Genomic DNA, 25813 nt, shown 5'->3' with positions numbered 1-25813 from the left:
GTGTGTGTGTGTCGTATGGTATGCAAAAGCCGTTGATTGCTAAGCTGCTTCTCAGTAGCAGGAGACTATTAACCCCTGGCCTCCTGATCTGTCCACTTCTCACACACACACACACACACACACACTTCAAAGCGGCCCTCCTGACAAACCCCTAAATTATTCTGTGTGTGTGTGCGGTTGTGTTTGTGTGTGTGTATGTGTGCGGTTTTGTGTGTGTGTGTGTGTGTGTATGTGTGTGTGTGTGCATGAGAGAGAGGACATAAACGAGCATAACAACCAACTGGACAAATACTTTCAGTACTAACCCTCAGCATGAAGGCGGTGTATATCACACACACACACACACACACACACCCTGTCAGTGACCTGACCTCCTCGGTCCTCTCGGCTCTTCCTCGCCCAGCTCCGGTGTTTAAGTCACGGTGTGCAGAGCAGCCAAGGACATCTGGTTTGAATAACGTGGCTTTACACACACACACACACACACACACACACACACTCTCTCTCTGCTGCTCAAAGGAGCCCTCTGAGGAACCCATGACGGGAGACCTAATAGGGAACACACCGCAGGGGGCGGCTCTCCCAGTGTGTGTGTGTGTGTGTGTGTGTGTGTGTGTGTGTGTGTGTGTGTGTGTGTGTGTGTGAGTGTGAGTGAAAGAGAGAGAGACTGTAATGCAAAGTCATACATGGGAATTTTTTTCTGCATAATTCTGCTTTCATCTTTGTATATGACAATTACAATGAATTCTGTGTGTATGTGTGCGTGTGTGTGTATGTGTGTATGTGTGTATGTGTGTGTGTCTGTACACGTGTGCAAAAAACTGAATCTTGTCAGTAGCAATGGCAAGCGAGATTTGCATTCTACGCAGTTCAAAAGAAGTAGAGCAGAAGTAGGCTGAGAATGCTCCTTCTTTGAGCCCAAACACACACACACAGACACAGACACACACACACACACTCTCTCTGTCTTTGAGCCCACACTCAGAGTGAACTTCAATGACTGCAGAGGAGGAGAGGAAAGAGGGAAGATCTTTGATCAGTGGGAACACCTAAAATAGCCGCTGCTGCTGGAGGTGTCTGTTTGCTGGGGATAGAGATCCTATCGGAACTCCCCTTATTACCGTCGGTCCCGTGTTTCCACCGTCTTGCGTGTATGTGTCACTTAATATCCATTTCTATACAAACCAAGATAGCGGACTCCTAAAGAAACGCAACCACCCACACCATAGGTGTATCTAAATTAGCTATGTACCAAAAATTACATTTTACCGTGACTCGCAGAGCGGTAAACAGTGTTGTAAAGCTGCGTGTACACAACCGCTTGGATAGAGTAGAGTAGAAAGAGAGAGAGAGAGAAGGATAGAGTAGAAAGAGAAATGATAGAGTAGAATAGGGCAGCCGTGGCCTCCTGGTTAGCACTTCGGACCTGTAACCGGAGGGTTGCCGGTTCGAACCCCGACCAGTAGGCACGGCTGAAGTGCCCTTGAGCAAGGCACCTAACCCCTCACTGCTCCCCGAGCGCTGCTGTTGATGCAGGCAGCTCACTGCGCCGGGATTAGTGTGTGCTTCACCTCACTGTGTGTACACTGTGTGCTGTGTGTGTTTCACTAATTCACGGATTGGGATAAATGCAGAGACCAAATTTCCCTCATGGGATCAAAAGAGTATGAATACTTATATATATACTTACTTATATATATAGAAGGATAGAGTAGAATAGATAGAAGGATAGAGTAGAGAGATAGAAGGATAGAGTAGAATAGAGAGGATAGAGTAGAGTAGAAAGAGAGAGAGAGATAGAAGGATAGAGTAGAAAGAGAGAAGGATAGAGTAGAATAGATAGAATGATAGAACAGAGTAGAGATAGATAGAAGGATAGAGAGAGAGAAGGATAGAGCAGAGTAGAGAGGTAGAGTAGAAGGATAGAGTAGAGTAGAGAAGAAAGAGAGAAGGATAGAGTAGAATAGATATAATGATAGAACAGAGTAGAGATAGATAGAAGGATAGAGAGAGAAGGATAGAGCAGAGTAGAGAGGTAGAGTAGAAGGATAGAGTAGAGTAGAGAGAGAGAGAGATAGAAGGATATAGTAGACTAGATAGAAGGATAGAGAGAGAGAGGGATAGAGTAGAGAGAGAGACAGGGATAGAGTAGAGAGAGAGAGAGAGGAAGAGAAGGATAGAGTAGAGAAAGAGAGAGAGAGATAGAGAGAGAGAGAGAAGGATAAAGTAGAGTAGAGCATTGGGGACCTGTGATGAATGACTTCATTAAAACAGCATTAGCAGACGTGTGATCCACAGAGAACTGGCCAGGCTCTGCAGTTTGTCTCAAAGAAAACAACGCAATGTGTGTGTGTGTGTGTGTGTGTGTGTGTGTGTGTGTGTGTGTGTGTGTGTGTCTAAACGGACCCCACAAGCCTGGAGCAGCCGGGCCGGTGACCTTCAGCTCCAGCAATGATTGTGTGGAATCGGACCTGGATGACAACACACACTGCAGGGCACACACACACACACACACTAATGGCCCAAACTCACCTGCCAGCGCGGTTCTGTTATTAAACTCCAGAACTCAGGGCGGGCACCTTGAGATGTCTCACTATACTTAATCTGTGTGTGTGTGTGTAGCACAGGGAAAGACTCAGCACTGAGCTGATATAGATATCAGAGATGAAGGATCTGTTTCGGTTACTATTACTGACAGACAGCAGGAGACAGAAGAAAGGGAGAGAGAGAGAGAGAGAGAATCATACACAGATGACCTTCTTAAGGAGTGCATTTGATGAAATGGAATCTTTCATCACTGTCAAGAACAACCCTACAGGAGCAAATCTTATCTAAAGCGGACTCCAGTCTGGTCTTTCAGACCGCCAGCCCCACCAGAGAAGCTCTGGGAGACCTGTGAGACCTGGGGGAGACCTGGGTCTTGAGACACACAGGATGCAGGCCTGGAGGCAGCCCCACCCCCACCCCCAGCACTACAGCATTAGGGCGGCCAGCCAGCACGGACTTCAGCTGTCCAGAACATACCAGCGGTGTACAGTCTGGAGACGTGCTGAGCCTGCGCTGAAGACATGGGCTACCTGTACAGTCTGGAGACGTGCTGAGCCTGCGCTGAAGACATGGGCTACCTGTACAGTCTGGAGACGTGCTGAGCCTGCGCTGAAGACATGGGCTACCTGTGTGATGAGCAGCACCAGCAGGCCTTTGTTTACACACTCCAAATACTAACGTACTTTCCGCCAAAGATTTGAAACCCTCCTCTAAACTCAGTCTGTAGCAGCCGTTCAGATTGATGTAGAACTTCCAAATGCAATTAATCTGCTTTATTGAATTTCACCTGCAGTACCATTTAATCCACATTAATCCATTCGCATCTACTATTAATCCACATTAATCTATTCACATCTACTATTAATCCACATTAATCCATTCACATCTACTATTAATCCATTCACATCTACTATTAATCCACATCAATCTATTCACATCTACTATTAATCCACATTAATCCATTCACATCTACTATTAATCCATTCACATCTACTATTAATCCACATCTCTCCATTCGCATCTGCTATTAATCCACATTAATCCATTCACATCTACTATTAATCCACATTAATCAATTCACATCTACTATTAATCCACACGTCTCTGTTCAGCGTTGCCATTGGTGTGCTGTCTGTAGCTCCAGGAGACGACTGCAAGAGGCCAGGAGCAGGGTGAGGATCAGGACTAGCCAACGCTAAAGCTTCAGGACTAGCCAACGCTAAAGCTTCAGGACTAGCCAACGCTAAAGCTTCAGGACTAGCCAACGCTAAAGCTTCAGGACTAGCCAACGCTAAAGCTTCAGGACTAGCCAATGCTAAAGCTTCCCCAAGTGGAGGCAGACAGTGGGGATTTGCCCAACTAGCACAGTTAGAGGGAAATCAGGGCAGACGTGTCCTGTCCAGACATCCCACACTTAATCTGGAAGAAGACGTTTCGGAATTCCTCATAAAATAAACTGGAATTATAATCTAGAGACATAATGGGGGCACAGCGGCAGCAGCTCTGAACTACAGGTCTGTATCATCAGCATGGAGTAGAGCATGCTAGAGAGTCAGAGTGTGTGTGTGTTTGAAATACACACCAAATTAAAATCCCCAAGCTGATTCAGAGTGGCACCTCTCCCACTACTCCCACACATGTACGTTTACACTCGTGCACACACACACACAAACCCAATTACCCGACTGCCCCCAGGACACAAGGCGTCTACATCTCTCTCTCTCTCTCTCTCTCTCTCTCACATGTTGAAGAATGAGTCTGACTGTGTGTCGCTCCTGGTAACCCATTTTCTCCTCTCCTCTCCGTTCCACTGAAGCGAGGGAGAGGGGGGGTGATGTGAGGGACGAGTGCAGAGGAAGCAAGGGAGAGAGGGGGTGATGTGAGGGACGAGTGCGGAGGAACATGGGGTTTGTCAGAAAGACATAAACTCCAGAACGGCTGTAAAAGGATGCTTCATCAAACTATCGATCGCCATGGCAACCCAGTGATGGATGCTTGGGGTGTGTGCAGGCGGAGCCCCGACAGGGGCCAACAGTAAAACGCACACACACACACACATACAAACACACATGCGCGCGCGCACACACACACATACACACACACAGTTCAGATAAAGCACCAACAGGGGCTTTGTTCCGGTCACCATTTCTAGGTGTGTCATACTTTACACAGCACAGCTACCAGTTCTACTACTCCCAACAAACATACAAACAAACCATCACACACACACACACACACACACACACACATGCGCACACACATGTACACAAACACACGAACAGCCATCAACCCCACAGGCACAGACACTATCCCCTTCCTTAGAACAAGTACCCCCCAGGGATTAAACTACGGAAGCTGGGAGAATAGCCAGCCAATAGGTCAGGCTGTGGCTTACAGAGCTTTGGAGAGGGTGACTTGTGACGTGCGTGTGTGTGTGTGTGTGTGTGTGTGTGTGGGTGTGTGTGGGATGGGGGGTTAAAAAAGAAACAAGCAAACAGAGTTCAGCACAGGCCGAAAGCTGCTTCCTCTGGCTGGAGTGTGGGTCTCCAAAGACAAATTGGACCTCCAACCGGACCTCCCATTCAATTGTGTTGCTTTTTTTCAGGCTATTTTCAGACACGCCGGCCTATTCTGTGCTCTTATTGCTATTTTCCCCAATTAAGGATATGAATGCGCTTTGTTTTAATAAAACATCCTTTTTCTCCCCCCCGCTACCTTCGTCCCGCTCCGCTACACTGGGGTCGGTTCTGTTCTGGACCAGACGGACCAGACCCCTGGACGGGTCTTTACACTGTTTGGACGGTAAATTAAGAGAGGAAATGAGACCACAGAAACTCATTTGGACAAAATCTGAGTCTGCGTGAGGATAAGAGCACACCAACGCAGTGGGCAGTGTGTGTGTGTGTGTGTGTGTGTGTGTGTGGTATGTGTGTGTGTGTGTGTGTGTGTGTGTGTGTGTGTGAGAAAGACCAGAGGCCAATGCTAAAAACATGTGTCCTGCCTGGAGAGAGACACAGATGACGGAGGGAGAGAGGGGTGAAAAGAGAAATGAGGGGAGAGAGCAAGAAAGAGAGGGAAAGAGACAAAAAGAGGAGGACGAGAGAGATGGAGAGAAACTGAAAGACAGAAGGGCTGGGGAAGAGAGAGAGCAAGAGAGGGAGAGAGAGCAAGAGAGGGAGAGAGAGGGAGAGAGAGAGAGAGGGAGGAAGAGTTCCTGAGCGCGTGGTGGTGTTGGCGGTGGTATGCGGTGCGGTAACATCATGTGGTTGTAATTATTAGCGCTCAGGCCGTGGGGGAGCCGTCCAAAACAATGTGTGTCGGGTTTCATCCCCTTAACTGACAAACATCAGTCCTGGAGAGGAGGGGGGAGGAGGACGAGGAGAGAGAGGGAGGAAGAGAGGAGGGAAAAGAGAGTGAGAAGAGCAGAGAAAGGAGAGGGAAGTGAGGAGGAGTGAGGAGAGGGTGATGCCAGGAGGAGAGAGGAGGGGGGCAGAGGGAACGCAGGAGTAAAGAGGAACAGGAAGTAAACGAGTGCGCTCCACTCCTCCTAAACGAGTGCGCTCCACTCCTCCTGTTCTGTGACGGGTAAACGAGTGCGCTCCACTCCTCACTCCTCCTGCTCTGTGACGGGTAAACGAGTGCGCTCCACTCCTCACTCCTCCTGCTCTGTGACGGGGCCCAGAGTGAGTTCACACGATTCCTGAAGAACAGCCCTGAGGAGCTGAGATTTTGAGAGGGAGGGCAGCGCTGCTCTCTCAACCCCCTCCCCCACTCCCCACCCCCCCCCCCCCCCCCCCCCCCGCTGCCGCGAGGGGACCAAAGGGGGCCCCGGAGTCGGGTTTCACATTCCTGCAGGTCACACACTGTTGCCGCGTGAAACGGCATGTCCCATTGTCACGGTGACGGGCAGGCGCTTCTAGCGCAGGGAAAGAGGAAGTGAAAATGTGCGCTGGGCAACCCCCCCCAGGCCAGAGGAGAGTCGGGCCCTTCCACACTTCTCCTTTCTCTCTCTATGCAACCCTTTCTCTCGCTCGTCCTCCTCTGTATCCCTCACTTAAGAATGCAGTTTAGAGACATCATGGAAGACAACTTCTTCTTTCTGGGACTGTTCTGGGAGCACGAGCCTGTCTTCACAAGTGAAGTATTTCAACACACACCTGTAGTTTCCCCAAAATGCACTTTATGTGCTCACAGAACACTGTGATTATGAAGGCCTGTGAGTAAGTACACACACACACACACCCACAGACACACACACACACACACACACACACACACACACACACACACACACACACAACTCAGAGCCCTGTCAGGCATATGCATGGGAATCCTACTACAGCAGTAGCGTCTGACTGGAGGAATGCAATGACAGGCTGACACTGACAGACCCGCCTCTGATCCTCACACACACACACACACACACACACACACACACACACACACACAGGGACACAGAACTCTGAGCTGAGCAGCAGACCCGGGACCTTCGGCTGTGATTACAGAGACACACATTTTGCTGTTACACACATGCACACACACAGCTGTTACACATTAACCCTCTAAACTCTGATAAGAGCCTATCCAGCACCCCTCCTTTACATGGCTGGGCAACAGGAGAGCAAACACTAGCTTACTAGTGTCTGACCGCTAATGCTAACGAACTAGCACACAGTGCTAGCTGTCTCACAGCACACACTAGCATACTACACACACTAGCTTACTAGTACAACACAGAGGCTGGTGCAAAGTGAGGGCACATACAGATATATGTACATGCCTGCTCCTTGCTTAAACACACACACACACACACACACTTCAAAGCATACACACCTGAGGACCGGGACCTGTGTGGAATGTGAGTGTGCCTAATGGTCTGACTGTAGTATGGGCCTGTTCCCATTAGCCAATTAGAGTGGGAACATCTGGACACAACTGAGCCTGAGGACGGCCTTCGTGACCTTTAACCCCTGGGCTCTCTCTCTTTCGGCAGCCGCGTCCTCTGATCTGCCACTCCGCTCTCTGCCAGGTCCACAAATCTCACCGCTCCCCGCCGACACGGCTCCCAGTAGGGATCTCTCTCTCACACACACACACACACACACACACACACACACAATATAAACCTGAACCTAACACACACACACACACACACACACACAATATAAACCTGAACCTAACACACACACACACACACACACACACACACACAATATAAACCTGAACCTAACACACAAACACACACACACACAATATAAACCTGAACCTAACACACACACACACACACACACACACACACACACACACACACACACACACACACACACATATAAAACTGAACACAACTACACACTAGCAACTATTTGTTTTAGAACAGACAATTAAAAATGCCAAGCATGAAGTGGCAACACTTAACATACCACTTACTCAATACAAACACACACACACACCGATAAGGAAAAGAGCCAACAGAGCAAACTTAATTGAGGGTTAATGGATGCTTAATTAGTTTACATTGCGCTCGACACAGAGGAAATGGGAGCAATCCACTCCTTCAGAAGAGACACACACACACACACACACACCTCCCCTGTCTTAATGGAGAGAGACAGGCGCAATTCCGTACAGCCTCACTCTCATTCTCATGCCTACTATACAGTGACAAATGCAAAGCATCTTGAATATCCAAAAGCCCTGTGTGTGTGTGTGTGTGTGTGTGTGTGTGTGTGTGTGTGTGGAGTGGGGATGGGGAGTTCTGTGTGTGTGGTGCCAAATAATTTCCATAAACCAGTTATAACACAAGCTGAACAGCATCACTGCTGAAAAGGTGTGTGTGCACTCACGGATGGGGTCTGCTGCAGCCTACTTTCTTCCAACTCAGTGTCACACACACACACACACACACACACCTTTCCTGGCCCTTGGCTGGCTGTAATGAATTGATTGGGTGAGTGGCAGACAGGAGATTCATTAGGCTGAACACACTGAGCCAAGGATGTTATTGCTGACACAGCACAAGTGCCTGTTTAATGGAGATAGACATGTGTGTGTGTGTGTGTGTGTGTGTGTGTGTGTGTGTGTGTGTGTGTGTACTGTATGTAAGTATGTGTGGACGTCAATAGTGTGTGTGTGTGTGTGTGTGTGTGTAAGTATGTGCGGACGTCAATAGTGTGTGCGTGTGTGTGTGTGTGTGTGTTCATTCCTTTCATTCCTCATTAATAGGACTAGGCTGTGAGTATGCAGGAAAGAGAGAGAGAAGATAGATTAAAAGCAGAGAAAAATGGCACTGCTGCCCCACACACACACACACACACACACACACACACACACAGCCTGCCTGGTCTGCCACCCTCTCTCTCTCTCACACACACACACACACACACACACACACACACACACACACACACACACACCCCCCCTTCACCTGGCCAGCCATCTGCTGCCCATTATGGTCTCCTCCGCTGCTACACAGATAGCCCAGAGAGAGAGAGAGAGAGAGAGAGAGAGAGAGAGAGAGAGAGAGAGAGAGAGAGAGAGAAAAATATAAGTATGAGGGAGAAAGAGTTCCAAGTCCAAAAGCCCCTTGATGGAGTTCAAAGGTCACACACAGTAGGGGTGGGCGATATATATCGTCTGCGATAATATCGTGACTGTTGTTTTAACAATGTGCAAATTGACATTATCGAGTATTTAAATTACTTATGGGGAAAAAACACTCGAAATCACCCATTGAAGACTTATACATTCCCAGGAGGTGTATGCGGGAGAAGCTGGCTGCAGCAGAGCAAGCGTCACGTGATCACTAGTGGGTCACAACGTTGTCCCACCCACGCCTAATGTTTATTTTGTGCAGCGAGAGTAGCCTACTTGGGATTTTATGCGGCTACTTTTGTCAAGTATCTGTTCAAGTAGCATTGATGAGGCAGTCAAGTTTTTTACTACATGGTATTATATGGAGAGAAAACATTAGCCTTAGAGTATTTTAATAGTCAGTTGTAAACAAAGAACTATTCTCAAGTAACTCTTGTAAATGGACTGAAGTTCTCTCTCTACGTTTACGGATTATGCTAACCGTTAGCATCTCTATGGGATTCCTCATATACATTAGCCATAAGCTAATGCATTAGTTTATATTCTGTAACTTGGAATGCTAGCCTACATGAGTGCTCTTAAACAAAACATAGAAGGAAATAACTGATATGTACTCTGTTGGTCTGCTTAGTTTTACAGTGAATCCTATGTAAAGGTTTGAAAAGAACTTCAGCTTCAGACTTTCTCTTGGGAAACTGTTAGGCCTGTTCATCTTCTCTAATGTAGTTGGCTAGACCATGTCATTGCCACACACACAAGTGGGGGCAGAATTGGAAATGTGTCATAGAGTGACAATGCACTGGTTGATTTGGTTAAAAAGTCACAGGTTAGGTTATTGGTTATTATTGTAATGATGCTATTCATAAATAATGAGCTGTAAAGTAACTCAGACTTTAACAAAAACATTTTTTTAAAGGATATCGACTAATTATCGTTATCGTCAAAATCACAAAAAAATAGAGATATTATTTTTTGTCCATATCGCCCACCCCACACACAGCGTTGCATCATGGCCATCATGGCACAGCCCAAAACAAAGAAGTGTGAAGCGAGACAGGAAGAGTGTGAAGAGACCCCGACATCATCCCACGACATCCCCCTCACACACCCAGAAACCCCAGCCCCTTCTCTCCCTCTCTCACACACACCGGTGTAGGCCAAACAGGAAGTTCAAAAGTTAGGTTGAAGTGCAAAGACACACACACACACACACACACACACACACACACACACACACACACACACAAAACAGAGTGTGTGTGTGCTCACTAGCCACACACACACACACAAAACAGAGTGTGTGTGTGCTCACTAGCTGTCTTCCTGTGCTTTCTATTCAAGTCTTTAAACAAACATCCTTCTTGGAAGAGATTATTTTAAGCACACTCAGCATTTTCACTTGAATACACACATGGACACGAACAAACACACCCATACACACACAAACACATCCACCCATACATATGTACACACACACACATTTACACACACACTCACACACAAAGCCTGCTCTCATCAAGTGTGTGTGTGTGTGTGTGTGTGTGTGTGTGTGCGTGCGTGTGTGTGCGTGTGTGTGCAGGGGGCTGGGTGATCGTCCTGATCAATAAAGGCCAGCCCTAATTAGGGTTCCATCATTCTAGAGAGGCTATTAAAGAGGACAGACAGAGATTAGTTCACCTTAATGATTGGCTCCTTCCGCTTGACCACCACAACACACACACACACAAACACACACACAATATATAAAAGCCAAATCATTTAGTGATCCAGCCCAGATAGACAATGCATATAGATTAAGATATGGATTAAGACAGACACGGAAGGGACTGGGATCCCCTCCGACTGAGACACTTTGAGCAGAGTGTGTGTGTGTGAGTGAGAGAGAGTGTGTGTGTGTGTGTGTGTGTGTGTGCGTGTGTGTGTGTTACCCACAACCACGTCCACCGATCGTGCTGCGTGAGATTGATGACCTTGTTCACCTCAGTGTAGTTTCTGACTAATGCACTTGTGTTCACCTCGACTAATATCCACGACACCATATAATAGGGACATGTTACAAGACTGTCAATGTTGGTCAGTGCAACCTAAACAATTAGGCACCTATAGAAATCTATGCTATAACAACAGGCTGGGCGCACCCATAAAAAACCTATGCTATGCTATATCAAGAGGCTGGACACACTCATAGAAACCTATGCTATGCTATGCTATGCTATATCAAGAGGCTGGACACACCCATAGAAACCTATGCTATGCTATGCTATGCTATATCAAGAGGCTGGAGACACCCATAGAAGCCTATGCTATGCTATGCTATATCAGCAGGCTGGATGTACCCATAGAAGCCTATGCTATGCTATGCTATATCAGCAGGCTGGAAGTACCCATAGAAGCCTATGCTATGCTATGCTATATCAGCAGGCTGGATGTACCCATAGAAGCCTATGCTATGCTATGCTATATCAGCAGGCTGGATGTACCCATAGAAACCTATGCTATGCTAAATCACAGCACATATGACTGAACTGGGACACCTTTCAATAACCTCTGGAGTCAAACATCCCACATACGTCTGGGTAGGGCCGAGATCAAACACACACTGCCTCTCCCTTTCCCTCTCTCACACACACACACACACGGTTTCCTTTGTTCTTTCAATTATCTACATGCAGAAAAAGAAAAGATGCTCAGAAGCCTGACCAAAGTGGGGGTGCTGCCAGGCAGACACACACACTCCCTGGCTGAAGTCTCTCTCTCACTCTCTCTCTCTCCCTCTCTCTATCAGTTAATGAGGCCAAAACACCCACTCCATCTTTATCAGGTGTTCACAGGCAATCAGCATGCGGTGCCAAGGTGATTTCAGCCAATTAAGACTGGGAGGGGTGTGTCCTCTGCTCCTGATTGGCCGAGTCAGGTGAGCTTAGCCAATCAGAGGTCTGATGCTTATCTGATGAGAAGGGGTTGGAGGTGTGGTAGAACGAGGAGACGAGGCTTCCATGGCAACCGGAGACAGGAGAGGAGTTGCCGTAGCGGCAGGATGCGGGTGAATCCATGTGCCCTCCAGGATGTGCAGTGTGAAGTGATCAAAACACTTTGTGCCTTTTCTGCAGCTGCATCTACTCATTCTCTCTCTCTCCTCCATGCTGTTTCTCTTTCTCTCCTCCATGTTGTTTCTCTCTCTCTCTCCTCTTCCTCTCTCTTCTTCTCCTCTTCCTCTCTTTCATGGTTTCCCTGCTCCACTCCTTCCTCTCTTCCACTTCCTCTATCGGTCTTTTCTCTCTCTTCCTCTCACACACACACACAGTCTCTCTCGCTCTGTCTTTCTATCTTCCTTTCATCCTCTCTGTCTCTCTCTCTCTCTCTCTCTCTCTCTCTCTGAGTGTGATGTGAGGATACCCACCCCCCCCCCCCCCCCCCCCCCAATGGGATGTGAATCTGGGACGGTGTTACATGCATCTCATTTCACAAAGTGAAACACACACCAGCCGCGGTGTACAACCCAGCACACACAGACACACAGACACACACTACACACCAGAGCTACAGTGAAGCACCCCAACACACACCATCCAACACAGACTACACACCATCCAACACAAACTACACAACATCCAACCCGACACATACCAGCAACACACCACATAACACACACTCCCATTCCACATAACACACACTCCCATTACAAACCCCATCTGACATGTCACACACACACACACACACACACACACACACTTACACACAACACATACCAACACGACACATAACACTCACTCCCATTACAAACCCCATCTGACCCGGCCGCTGGGCAGCTCACAATAATGACCATGAGGAAATACTCCAGTTGCATCATCATCACGCATGACGCAACGAACACAGCTATGAGCCAATTACGGCCTAGGAACCCAGGCACCGCCGGGTCCAGCGCATTGCACTGCACAATATGGTGCAACAAGTCGGCATGAGCGTCACGAACAATATGAGCTATTTAGCAGGAAACACCTGTCTCTTCTGAGGCTGTAGTGCACACATGACCAATAACAAACACAGAGGAGATGGAAACACTTTAAACATGGAGAAATAATGCCGCACAATGGCATGGTAACACACACATTACAAAGACTGAGGAGTTGGTAAAGCTTTAAACATGGAGAATTAGCTCCGCACAATGGCACGGCAACACCATACACACATTACAGTCTCTGGCTGCATCAACCATCACCAAGTCAGTAGCACTGCAATTATGCTATTACTGTATACACACACACACATCCATTTATTATACCCCCTCCCCAACCGCATTACTGACCCACTTCATGTACACACACGCACACACATAGATGCAGCAGTGTCCTGTTCAAAGCCATGCGTGAAAGCCCTAGCAGTAGTCGGCGGTTCCCTTGCTGATCAAAGAGCCACCAGCTCACTCTGAGTGCAGCACCCCTTATGAACACACAGACATCACGTCTCCTTTCCCCTCTCTCTACCGCCATCACACACACACACACACACACGTCCCCGCATCACACACTCTTCTCTTCTCTTCTCTCTTTCTGCCGGAACCGTCTCGGGCATCCGGGGCGGGGGGGTCATCGTCAGTGGTGTGTGTTCTTCCTGGAGATGTAAGGGTCGTGTATGTGTGTGTGTGTGTGTGGAGGGAGGAGGGGGGCATGTTTTTAATTATCTTGGGAAGCTAAAGCAGCTCATCATCCGTCTGTCTGTGTGGCTGTCCATTATTACTGTTTTACTCCAGTCTGGCCATCATAGCAGCTAACATTACTGTACGCTTGCTTGCGAGCAATGACGACACACACACACACACACATTATTATCCCTCCTCCGCCCGTGACTCAAACACACATTCCAGCACACACAGCTATAATTCCCTACTACAAAGTAACAATATGCATCAAGCACACACACACACACACACACACAGGACAGTCTGTCTCCAGTCTGGTGGCGTTAGTCTGGATCCAGTTTGTTTTATTTCCTCTCTGGTTTCAAAGACCCCCTTGGGCTGTCAAAGTCAAGCATGTGTCTCTGTGTGTGTGTGTGTGTGTGTGTGTGTGTGTGTGTGCATGGCTGGTATAGCTATGGTCTTGACTAGGAGAACTGGTTCAGTGGCTTTGTATTGCCAATCAAAGTTAATAATTTTCTCTCTAAACCTGTCTAATCCCATTTTATCAGAAGACTACTGGCTGTGTGGAAAAGCAAATCCTAAAATCTCTGGTTAAACACACACGTACACACACATACACACACACACACACACACACACACACACACCACTGAACAAAATGGGGATTTGAGATCTCTGGGGAAATCCCTTGAGTCTTCCATACATCAATCCACTCGACTGGACAACCCCTGATCAGATCAATACCTGCCGAAGCCCAACACACACACACACACACACACACGTGCACACTCACTCTGATCTCCTGAGTTTCACGAAGCCCAACACACACTCACACAGAGCCAAAGACTGTCTACACAAGGAAATCCATATACCACCCCCTACACAGACACACACAAACATGTGCTCACTCACACACACAAAAGTGCTTCGACTGAAATCACTTGGAGTCCTCCATCTTCTCCACACACACACACACACGGTAATCGTAAGGCAAAGATGGTCCCATCATTCCTGTGGGTGTACAGCCTAACTGCATAAGCTAAATTGGAATCTGTCACACTGCATGAAATGAGTTTAGCATTAGAGTGTGTGCGTATGATTTGTGTTAGCAGACGAGGGCTGTTGGTGCTGCAGCGCAAGGCTCCATGGCCGCATGCTCATCCATCAGGTAGAGCACCACCCTCAGGGCCCCAGACGAGCGGTGTGTGTGTGTGTGTGTGTGTGTGTGTGTGCGTAGAAGATGGAGGACTGTGTGATTTCAGTGGAGATTAAAATCAACAGATGCCCATTCATCTCCTGCTCCTCTCGTCTCCTCCGAACCCTTCAGGAGCTGCAGTGTGTGTGTGTGTGTGTGTGTGTGTGTGTGTGTGTGTGTGTGTGTGTGTGTGTGTCATCTCCCGCTCCTCTCCTCCGAACCCTTCAGGAGCTGCGGCCCACCTTCCCATCATCCCTCTGGCCTCATGAGAGGGAGCGCGGGCTCCAGGCAACAGGCACGCCAAAATGGGAGAGAAAAATCTCCACTCGCTCTGAGTATTTCAAATCGATTGGCTGTAATTGGAATTGGCTCGGGGCGCGTGTGTGTGTGTGTGTGTGTGTGTGTGTGTGTGTGTGTGTGTGTGTGTGTGGAGACGGCTACGAAAGTAAAATTCCTGAGTGTGATCTGCTCGGCCTCACGCAGCAGAAATGCGACGCCAAATATCAGCAGGCCGTTACGTTCTCCTCCTCCTTCTCCTCCGCAGTGTGCGTGTCAGTCGCAGATCTGCGCTGATGTTGATAGGCTCGCTGGACTAAAAATCCGGCACATTCCAGGAGAAACGTTTGGTTGATGTCACGTCAGGGCATTCTTCCAGTGTGCCTCAGAGAAGGGAAGAGTGTGTGTGTGTGTGTGTGTGTGTGTGTAGCAGTGGAGAAGGGAAGAGAGTGTGTGTGTGTGTGTGTGTGTGTGTGTAGCAGTGGAGAAGGGAAACGGCCCGTTTTATTCCTTCTCTCCTGTTCTGCAGACGCTCCAATCCAGGCCAAAGAATCTGCAAGCATTTATTTCCCCGGTAAGAGCTAAGAGAGGCAGGAGCAGAGGGGGAAGCAGGAGCAGGAGAGGGTGTATATGTGTGTATGAGAGAGAATGTGACTGTGTGTGTGTGTGTGTGTGTGTATGTGTGTGAGAGCGTGTAAAAGTGTATAACTGTGTGTGTGTGTGTGTGTATGTGTGTGAGAGCGTGTAAAAGTGTATAACTGTGTGTGTGTGTGTGTGTGTGTGTGTGTGTGTGTGTGTGTGTGTGTATGTGTGTGTGTGTGTGTAGTAACCCAGGGACTCCGGAAGGGCTCAAGGAAGGGCTTTACCATATGAATGTAGGTTAACATTCTTTATTAGAAATAGAGTGAGCAGTCCTAGCAAGCAGCCTTGAGCAACCAAAACATTGCCTTTGTAGGAAGAGTATAAATGGCGTGTCACGCAGGGAAAGCCTAGCCTACCTGAGAAGGTCATCACACTAACGGAAAATAAAGGTGATTGCCCATTCACTAGGTGTTCTTCTCCGTTATCTGACTGGAATGCCTGTTTGATGTGTGGGTCAGACGTACAGTGACAGGCAGGAGTTCAACAGCACTAGCTGGCATCAATACACTCTCACCAGAGATCTGTCAAACCCTGGGATGGGGGTCTCAAATCCTGCTGTAATGATAAGAGACTGAACTGATCATCCCAAACCTCGCATTGCAATGAGGGGAGAGAAAGGGAGAGAAAGGGAGAGAGAGAGAGAGAGAGAGAGAGGAGAGAAATGTAGAGGAGAGAGAGATGAGGAGAGGAATGCAGAGCAGAGAGAGGAGAAGAAAGGAGAGGAGAGAGAGAGAGAAGAGAGAGTGAGGAAGAAGAGAGGAGGGATGCAGAGGAGAGGAGAGGTAGAAGGAGAGGAGTGAGAGGCAGGGGCGCCGCTGGGGGGGGGGGGGGGGTTTCTAAGGGCCCAGCACTGACAGGGGAACCTCTGACCCCCCCCCCCCCCCCTCATCATAGAGCCCACATTTCTAGCAGTGCCCCTGGTGAGAGGAGAGGAGAGGAGAGGAGAGGAGAGGAGAGGAGAGGAGAGGAAGAATGGAGTAAGGCACTGCGGACTCAGGGAGATGGTCAGGGAGATGGTCAGGGAGATGAGGGAGATGGTCGTGAGAAGAAGAGAGGAGAATGACCGACCACAGTTTCACCCGTACTCATCCATGAAACAGCTCAGGTCTTCAGAGAACTGGACCACCCAGAACACTGCCCGACTGTCAAACAGTATCGCATAACAGTCCCACCACTAAGGTATGTGTGTGAGTGTTTGTGTGTGCACGTTCTAAGACCGCTGTCACTGCAGGCACAGCTCACTACGGCCCTCCTGACAGCGATGGTTGCAAATTCCAGTGGCTAGTGTCTCACTGCTACCTCCGCAATGACAACAGCGTCCTCAGCCAGATGCCCAATCCCTACTCCCTAATCTCCATCCACACCTCACTTCCAAGCTGAGGCACACTAGTTGTGGGCCAGATCTGGGTCAATTACAGCTGCTGCCAGCACGAGGGGGCTGGTGATGTCCCTACTGCTGTCCAAACACTGCTTTATTCAAAAATGTTTACACAATAGTCAAGGCTCATGCCAACTATTTCAGGAGGGAGAGCTAACAATAGGCCCAATAAATTCACTCAGATATTGAGGCCATGTTTGACGTTTCGGAGTGGTGCGTCTTCTGACTTTAGCATCTAGCCTATATGCAAAATGGACATGAAAAAACGCAAACAAAGCACATTCAGTGCTGGTCACACAATGACCTCTAATGGATCTGAGCCAACACATTACAAACTTGTACAATAGGGCTTGCGCAGACTGACGGGATGAGAGTCGGTGGCTTCGCGCGCTCGCACATCTGGGTGCACACGAGGGGAAAAGGGGTATTGTTCCACCCGCACCCTCCCTCCATCTCCCCGCTCGCTCCTCCGGGAGGTCAGGCTATTTCATTTCCAATCCAAACAAAACCACCGTTCTCACAGGCTGCCGGCGGCAGGACAAGACAGCTTGTATGCTCGTGTTTATCTTGGAAAATAACTGATTACTGGGTGATCGCTTTGTGGAGCCCTCGCTGAACGCACCCCACCCTTCTACCCCCAAGAAAAGACGAGCTCTCGCGTGCCAAAACCCTGCTTGTCCTTTAATGTACCCGTCGACACACTCGGTAACACCCCGGTAAAGCACTGCACGTGAGCAGCATCCACTTTATTCCGATTAAACGTCAGATAAGCCTTCTTCCCCAGACGTGTGTCGTTATTCTGAAATCAGGGTTTTGTTGAGTGACAAATAACACTATAGGCGCGAATTCGGTAAGCTTTCAAACAGCTCCGCGCCAGCTCGAATGAAGACATGCAGCGCGAAGAAAACGCCCAGTTATTCCAGCAATGTACATGTCAAAGCACACGGCGTCTGTGATAAAAAAGCCCATAGCTGAACTACACATGCACACACTTCAAACAAACAATCATCAATTGCAATTACAATACCTTCACCCATACACCCATATCCATCTGGTCAATTTAGATTGAAAGAATAAAGCTACAAGGTTTTCCTATTCTTCGGGGAAGCCTACTCTCCCAGATTTCCGTCTGGATATTTTCCAGATAAAGGAAATAAGAGGTGTTCTACCGATACATAGAACGCGTTGTATTTATGAACTGGGAGATATACAATGTAACAATGTAGCCGTGTCACTGCATCAGCCAACCTCACCATACTTCAAAGTGGCCACTTCAATGGGCTACTTACCTTTAACTTGAGTCTCATATTCTGCAATAATCTCCTTCTCCTTACGAAATTTCGCCGGAGACGTCATCTCTCTCAGATAAGGGTAAACCTCTGGCAATTATCTTTCCTTGGTTATGATAGTAATAAAGACAAAAAAAACAAGCGATTTTCGTTCAGCACCCGAGCTCGCGGTAGATCCAGCAATAGATTCTTGCAACACAAGCTGTCCACGGGAGTATTATTGTTTCCTGGCGCTGTTCAATCTGTCCGCATTCTGAGTTGGGGTTGCCGTATGCTTCTTCGAGTGGCTTTTTTGTCCAAATGTGTTCCTGAAAGCGGTAGTAAAGAAAGCCTGAGGAGGCTCTCATTCCCCTCGGTGCTGAGTTGGACGGCGATGGTTGGTGTGGGGGCTCAAAAACTTTCTCAATGCAGCGTGCAGTCACAGGCTACCACGACGGCCACGACGTCGCTCTGTGGGTGTCTTCCGTCTAGAATGCACATAGGGATAAACTCGTTTCACAATGCGCAGTCACACACACACACACACACACACATACACACACGCGCGCGCGCACACACACCTGGATGTTTACTGTGGCATTTGGGTAAAATATGCCAGTTCATTGTTAAGGTGCCAATAAACTGTTAGAAGGCAATTTCATATTGACTGTAAACATTAATAAATGAATAATCAGAAGCAAAAACAAATTGAACTTAGACATTACAGATATAGGTTAGGCTATTTTGATATTTTGAGATACAGATTTAGGCTATAATGGCCCACATTCCTGGCTGTTATGGAAGGGTCTTGTGTGGGTTGAAGTCGTGGGCGAAAGGGGTGGCTTTTTAAACCGTTTGCACCCTTGATTAACTTGTAAGAACTATAAAAGATCGATAAAGCTGGCCGCATCGTTTGCTAATCCTAAATGGTCTGCACATTTAAACGCCTCTACAGGTGAAATCCAAAAATGTATTTACAGGACCAGATGTTTTCTAAAACATAGTTATGATTATGGTATAAGATAGCCTACGATTGGATAGGCTTCGATTCTCATTTGTTTCTGCCGACTGAGATGAGATGGAGTAAGCAGCACAGCAAAGAGCAACCTAAAACGCAACCTAGAAGCGATGCTTTGCGAATAAACGAAAAAAATTAAGCAGATATTATTGTCATCCAAATGGCGTCCTAAACACTACATCGTCTATGAATCAAAGTCTTGTGGAGGCAAATATCTGACTTTCTGGGAAATACGTGGTCTAGGGCTAGGCTTAGGCAGTAAGGGTCTAACGGCAACGCTAACCCAGTTTCTCATGAGATGTTAGCTGGAGCCTCTTTCCTTTGGATAAACTTCTTAGCCCAAAGCTCATAGAAGTTACGGAAATCTTGACTTATTTCACGTTTCGCTGTAGGCTACTTAAACCGTAAAGGTTCGCATCGCTTGGTTACACTAAAGCATGCAGTTAAGTCCATGTTTTCACCCGAATTACCTTGATTGATGATTTCCATTTGAACTCGGGAAAACTCGCGTTCTGTTCTCATTCCAACAACTTTGTAATATTTCTCTGAAGACTCACAAAAAACGAGCCCGCCTATTTTCATGGAAAGGGTGGACTGATTGGCTAGTTGGGAGGAAACTGACATGCATTCCTCGAATCGTGAGAAGGAGTAGGCGGTATCATTTTTTCCATGCTCTCTAAATCAGCCAATAGGTTTGTTCATTGTAGTAAATTATGGCCAAGGGCGGGGAGAGGATTATCAAGTGATCATAATGAAATCTGGAACCATATTTTTTTAACAGAGAATATGTTATCAAACATAACTGCTTTCGTTGCGGTGTGATAAAAATGTCACTCGAAGTCAGGAATCCAATGCTGGATTTTAGGACAATGAACAAAGTGACGACCTCCCTTCTCAAACCAATCACCTGTCAAAATTCCTCATCGATAAGCAGTCTAACCAATCAGATTGTGAGATACATTTTTAAAGCACAGACTTCGTAACCAATCCAAACGTCAAATGGAGCAGTTTGAAGTGTTTCAGGAAGTTTACAGGAAGGTGTAAACAAAAAGCACAGCTGTCCATCTCTTCGATGAATTCAGTCCGTGGTGGAGAAAAATACTTTAATGTGGACAAGGAAGGGAACTGGTCATTATTGCAGCAACGTAGGTTACCGTTAGCCCTTTGCTAAATGATCTAGTGCTACAAGACCTAGCTCGCTGGCTAACGTCAGCTAAGTTAACGTTAGCACTAACGTTAGCTGTTGTGTGTATCAAGGGACAAAAACAACCGTTAACGTGGGGGAACAACAACATACGCATTTTTGTGAACGGCACTAGAATTATTGGAGTTGGTGTAAGCGAATTGCATCTTTGTCTTTATCAGGTAGTTCTAGTCAACCAAGTGAAGCCTTTATCGGCATCCCCAGCCATTGGAGTGAACGGCTAAAACGAACGTAGCTAGCTAACGTTAAGTTAGACCACTTCTATTGTGGAAATAGCTTGCTAGCTATCAAGGTAACTTGCACCTTGGCAGCGGCCCAGACTCGAGCAACCTTGTCATCATGTCCACCTCGAACTTCAAGAACAAATGCGTGACTCAACTGAACTGCATATACTGTGATAGTCTTCTTTGTACAAGAGGAATGAAAGCTGTACTCCTAGCCGACACGGAAATAGAGCTGTTTTCAACGGACATCCCACCAAATAGGTAAGACAGTGCTAGCCCGCTAACGCCAGCTGCTAGCAGGTGTCTTTGTTTGAAATGTCTAATTTCACGAAACACTGATTTATTGTAAGTGTAACGTTTTCACATATTAATACTTAAATGATGAGGTATCCCAGGTAAAGGCTAAGTTAATTGGACATTGGTTTGTTGTCGTTTTCTTTTCATACAGAACTGTTGACTTTGTTGCCAGCTGCTACTCAACAGATAGTTGCAAATGCAAACTGAGAGATATAGCCTGCTTAAAATGGTATGTCCCCCTACCTAGTGCTTTTTATATGAAAAATGCTATTAATCTGTGATTTACTGAACGCTATTGTAATTATAATTTACTTAATGCATAAATGTGAGCCTACTAAATATATCTTATATGCCCTTTTAATGTCCCTATCCTTTCCTAAAAAGTTTTTTTTATCAGTAAAAATGTTTATTTGTTTGTTTTTATTTATTTATTTATTTATTTATTTATTTATTTATTTATTTATTTATTTATTTATTTATTTATTCATTCATTCATTCATTCATTCATTTATGCCTACTTTGTTTATGATGATGTGCTGAATTTGCCTTCTCTGTTTCTGGTGCCTTCTGCTGTGTTTAGTGGTAATGTTGTTGGTTATCACGTGGTGGCCCCTTGCAAGCCGTGCCTGCTGTCCTGTAACAATGGCCACTTCTGGATGTTCAACAGTGAAGCAGTCTCCACCGTCAACAGGCTGGACGCTACAGGTTTGCTCAATTTCATTATCCTCAACAGGTACAAGCCTATAGACTGACCGACATCACTGAGGATGGCTTTGCACCTGTTATTTCAATTAGTAAAAAAAGAGATGTTGGAGTCAGATATTTAACTACATAGTACGATTTAGAAGCAGATGATAGATTGGAGGGAGAGTAGATGCATGCGAAGGGGAACTTTTGTGTGTTGTGAGAAGAAAACAGTTTCATCCAGTTGATGTGAAGTGTGACTTGTAGACCACCCTATCCATTTGTCTTGTGATCTAAATATTAACCTTTTCATGTAGCCTGTTTGTTGTGATGCATGTGTGTACAATGTGTGTGTACATCCAGTACAATCCAGTTCTATAGGTGCAAATCGTATTGTCAAGCTGATGTAGTGTGTGTGTGTGTGTGTGTGTGTGTGTGTGTGCGCGCGCGCCCAGGGCTGAACCTACTGCTGTGGGGGGACCTTCCAGAGCTGGAATGCAGCGAGGACGAGAGCCCATACTGCGGCCCAGAGGAGAACTACATCAGATAAACTCCCTACACACACACACACACACACACAAACCTCCCATACTATGGCCCAGATGAGGACTACATCAAATAAACTCCCCATCCCAAACACCTTCCACATACTAACATACACACACACCAACCTTCTATATTGCGGCCCAGAGGAGGATTGCATCAGATACACACACACACACACCTCCCAGACTGCAGCGCACAGGACTAGGGGACCACTGAAGAGTCTGGATATGGACACCCCATCCCTCTCCTCTCCTCTCCTCTCCCCTCTGCTCCTCTCCGCTCAAACGCAACCTCAGACAAACCATTAGTGGCTGCACAGATTCACACCAACATGCCCTCCTCTCTTCAACCACGTGTCGTATTGATAAGCACATTAGTCAGACCACCCGTGTTGAAGGTCTTAATCATTTCACCAAATTATTTTTTTATTCTTATTATTGTCATTCAGGAAGGACAAAAGTTATTATTGAGAGACTTTTTTATTTTTATTTTATGTGGTGTTTATTAATGGCATAGCCCATTATAACTCATTTCTGCTGCCAGGGACGTAGTTGAAAGCCTGTGTATTCACTTTGGACTGAATACTCCACACTGCTGTTTCATTTCCCAATACTGAGTGATGTTCCTCCTGATGAAAGATGCTGTTGGATGTTTCCGGTACTACGAGTGTGAGCTTGAGGTGCAGGTGTTTCGTCATAGACGGTTGACCACACTCATTCTAAGTGAAAACCTTATTTTTGGTCTTAAAGTAGTTTAGCGTGTTGATTGGTGAACCTGCGGAAGCATTGTGCTTCCAAACAAGTCTTGCATCTGAATATACTGTATATATACGGGATGGTGAATGGGTCCGCACAGGGTTTGTGGCTTTTGGCAAACTAATATTCTTTTTTTTTCTATCGTTTATTTCTGATGACACTGTAGATGTTCTCATGCTTTAGTTCAGTTCTGTCGGAACTGAATGGGTCCAACAGCCGCTGCTGCTGCTAGTGAATGCTGATTGGTTCAGAGGAGCCGTCCTCTGCATCTGCCTCGGCCGGCCGGCGTGCGTGTGTGTGTGTGTGTGTGTGTGTGTGTGTGTGTGTGTGTGTGCCGGGCGGCTCGTGATCCGGTGAGGAAGAGAAAGCCCTGGAGGAGGAGGGCTGTGTTGTGACAACAGGATTTGCAAATAGACTCCAAGAGAGAATGCAAGTAATTTGTTTACGTGTTGTCTTAAAGTTACACTGTGTCATATTTTGGGCCAAAGTAAAATCATGATACCTACTCAGATTGCTTGCTTATATGTAAGGAATTCTTTATATACAGTAACATGCTAGCAATTGCCAGATATTTTTTGTTAGCTTTTTTAGTTTGAGTATAGAATCGTCATGTAGCACTTGTCCCTCTTGGCACACCGTAGCATGGGGATTTAGACCACAGTGGGTCTCGTATTGGTTTTACTTTGCATACATTCGGTTGGGCTGACCTAACGGAGTCCCTGACCAGGAAATGTGTGCCCTGAGTTAGTAAGACTTGTCAGGGAAAGAGCTTGAACTACCGTAGCACGAAGCCTTCTCCAGCAGCGACTAATAGCAAAGAGATCCAGCGCCTCAGTTTACACGTGTCCATTTTGGGAGTCACCTGTGTACCAAACCTGACTACCTGTTCATCTGTGTGTGTGTGTGTGCGTGCGTGCGTCCTATTGACTATTCAAGTCTTATTGAATATTATAGTTGTGAATGATATGTACCTGAGCAAACACCTGCTGTGACATTCCAGCATAGATCCTTGCAGAGGTAGACCACTGTGAGAGTGTGCCGTACTTGCAACCCTTAGTCTGATAATGGAAAGTTCCCTGAACGAGTTGCTGAACAACTGACTTAATTTAATGGAGAGATGATCGTTTTAAACACTCTCTTCTTAGGTACCAGGATGGATTCTAAGTGGCTCGTTCAGGACACAGCCCAGGTCAGTCAGAAGAAACATTGTTTACACAGCTCCCATACCAACATGTCAAAGTGAATGATAACGCTTGTACATTCTGTCGGCAGATTTTGCTTGCGCATTCTCATACTGGACAAAACAATAATGTTTAACGATTGATCACGTTTAACGGCTCTTTAAGGACACTGTTCCAATGACGGATGCATGCTTGCTCATCACACAGTCACTGGTGATGTTTGATAGCCTAATCAGTCATCCCGGGCAGGCCAGCCTGTACAAATCAGCACGGACACAGTGACGTCACTGTCTGTGCACGGGACTGAGAAAAGAAATCAGCTGTGACAGCGGTTATCTTACTATCCTGGTTTTAGGTTGACCGGTTTGCTTGAGTCAGACGACATGATTGATTGATTGATTGATTGTTTGATTTGTATGTATGTAGCTGTATTCGAACGGTGCACCCCACATATTTGCAATAGCTGAATTTGTACAGGCTTTTTGGGAAAGTGAAATATTTATCTGATAGTAGCACAAAAAAGGTACAATCAGAACATGTTGCAGAAATTGAATGATGGGTGAAATATTTTGTCCTACTAATTATATTTATTTCAAGATTTTGACTTTTTTTCTGACAACCACACTTTATTTTATTGTATTTTTGAATTTTGTATATTTTTCAAATTCACTTGTGTATGCGCATTTCATTGTAAACATTCACACACTTTCTGAGACATTATTTTGATTGAGTTTACTAGTGACATCCAATGTAAATCATCCATTTGAGTTTCACACAAAATACAAAAAAGACCAAACCAGGACTTCTGGAAAAAGAACATTATTTTGTAACTTGAAAATATAATAACAAAAAGAAATATATGTGGATTAATTTATCAGAAGTTTGAATGTATGTATTTATTAACATGATTCTGTATTTATACGTGTGTGTGTGTGGGGGCGTGTCAGGGGGTGGTTTGTATGTTTGAAGTTTGCACTGAAATTCTTTTAAATTGAACTTTGAGTTTGGTTTCAATACTCACATGACATTAAACCTTTTTTTTTTTTTTTTTTTTAACAACGTGTGTGCGTTTCACTTCCTTCATCAGGGCAGAGATCAATACGAGTTCCGTTTAAAAGGAGAGTTCTCATCAGGGCAGAGTTCCATACGAGTTCCGTTTAAAAGGAGAGTTCTCATCAGGGCAGAGTTCCATACGAGTTCCGTTTAAAAGGAGAGTTCTCATCAGGGCAGAGATCAATACGAGTTCCGTTTAAAAGGAGAGTTCTCATCAGGGCAGAGTTCCATACGAGTTCCGTTTAAAAGGAGAGTTCTCATCAGGGCAGAGATCAATACGAGTTCCGTTTAAAAGGAGAGTTCTCATCAGGGCAG

At 46.4% G+C, this 25813-nt stretch overlaps 2 protein-coding genes across 2 annotated transcripts in view; one reads left to right on the top strand and one right to left on the bottom strand.

Annotated features, from left to right (window-relative positions):
- srgap2 (SLIT-ROBO Rho GTPase activating protein 2) overlaps nt 1-20103 on the bottom strand; it is an 88219-nt gene extending 68116 nt beyond the window's left edge. The window contains 2 exon segments of the mRNA XM_042090209.1: nt 18558-19024; nt 20025-20103. Coding sequence (XP_041946143.1) covers nt 18558-18624 — 67 coding nt within the window. The 5' untranslated portion in view covers nt 18625-19024; nt 20025-20103.
- Nucleotides 20104-20554: 451 nt separating this feature from the next.
- fam72a (family with sequence similarity 72 member A) lies at nt 20555-25600 on the top strand. Its single transcript, XM_042088796.1, has 4 exons — nt 20555-21243; nt 21431-21508; nt 21860-21984; nt 22419-25600. Exons 1-4 carry the CDS (start codon nt 21098-21100, stop codon nt 22511-22513), a joined length of 444 nt encoding a protein of 147 aa, XP_041944730.1. The 5' UTR covers nt 20555-21097; the 3' UTR covers nt 22514-25600.
- Nucleotides 25601-25813: the final 213 nt, after the last annotated feature.

The sequence above is a fragment of the Alosa sapidissima genome, chromosome 4 (genome assembly GCF_018492685.1).
Source record: "Alosa sapidissima isolate fAloSap1 chromosome 4, fAloSap1.pri, whole genome shotgun sequence".
In the NCBI taxonomy this organism is placed as follows: Eukaryota; Metazoa; Chordata; class Actinopteri; order Clupeiformes; family Clupeidae; genus Alosa; species Alosa sapidissima.
The sequence above is the reverse complement of the archived record's forward strand: the minus strand, read 5'-3'. Positions and strand labels throughout refer to the sequence as shown.

Bases quoted from the DNA above. Each gene is read 5' to 3' on its own strand.
- fam72a (XM_042088796.1), top strand. From the start codon at position 21,098: ATGTCCACCTCGAACTTCAAGAACAAATGCGTGACTCAACTGAACTGC. The intron at 21,244-21,430 runs GTAAGACAGTGC...CTTTTCATACAG, and splicing joins ACGGACATCCCACCAAATAG to AACTGTTGACTTTGTTGCCA. The intron at 21,985-22,418 runs GTTTGCTCAATT...GCGCGCGCCCAG, and splicing joins CAACAGGCTGGACGCTACAG to GGCTGAACCTACTGCTGTGG.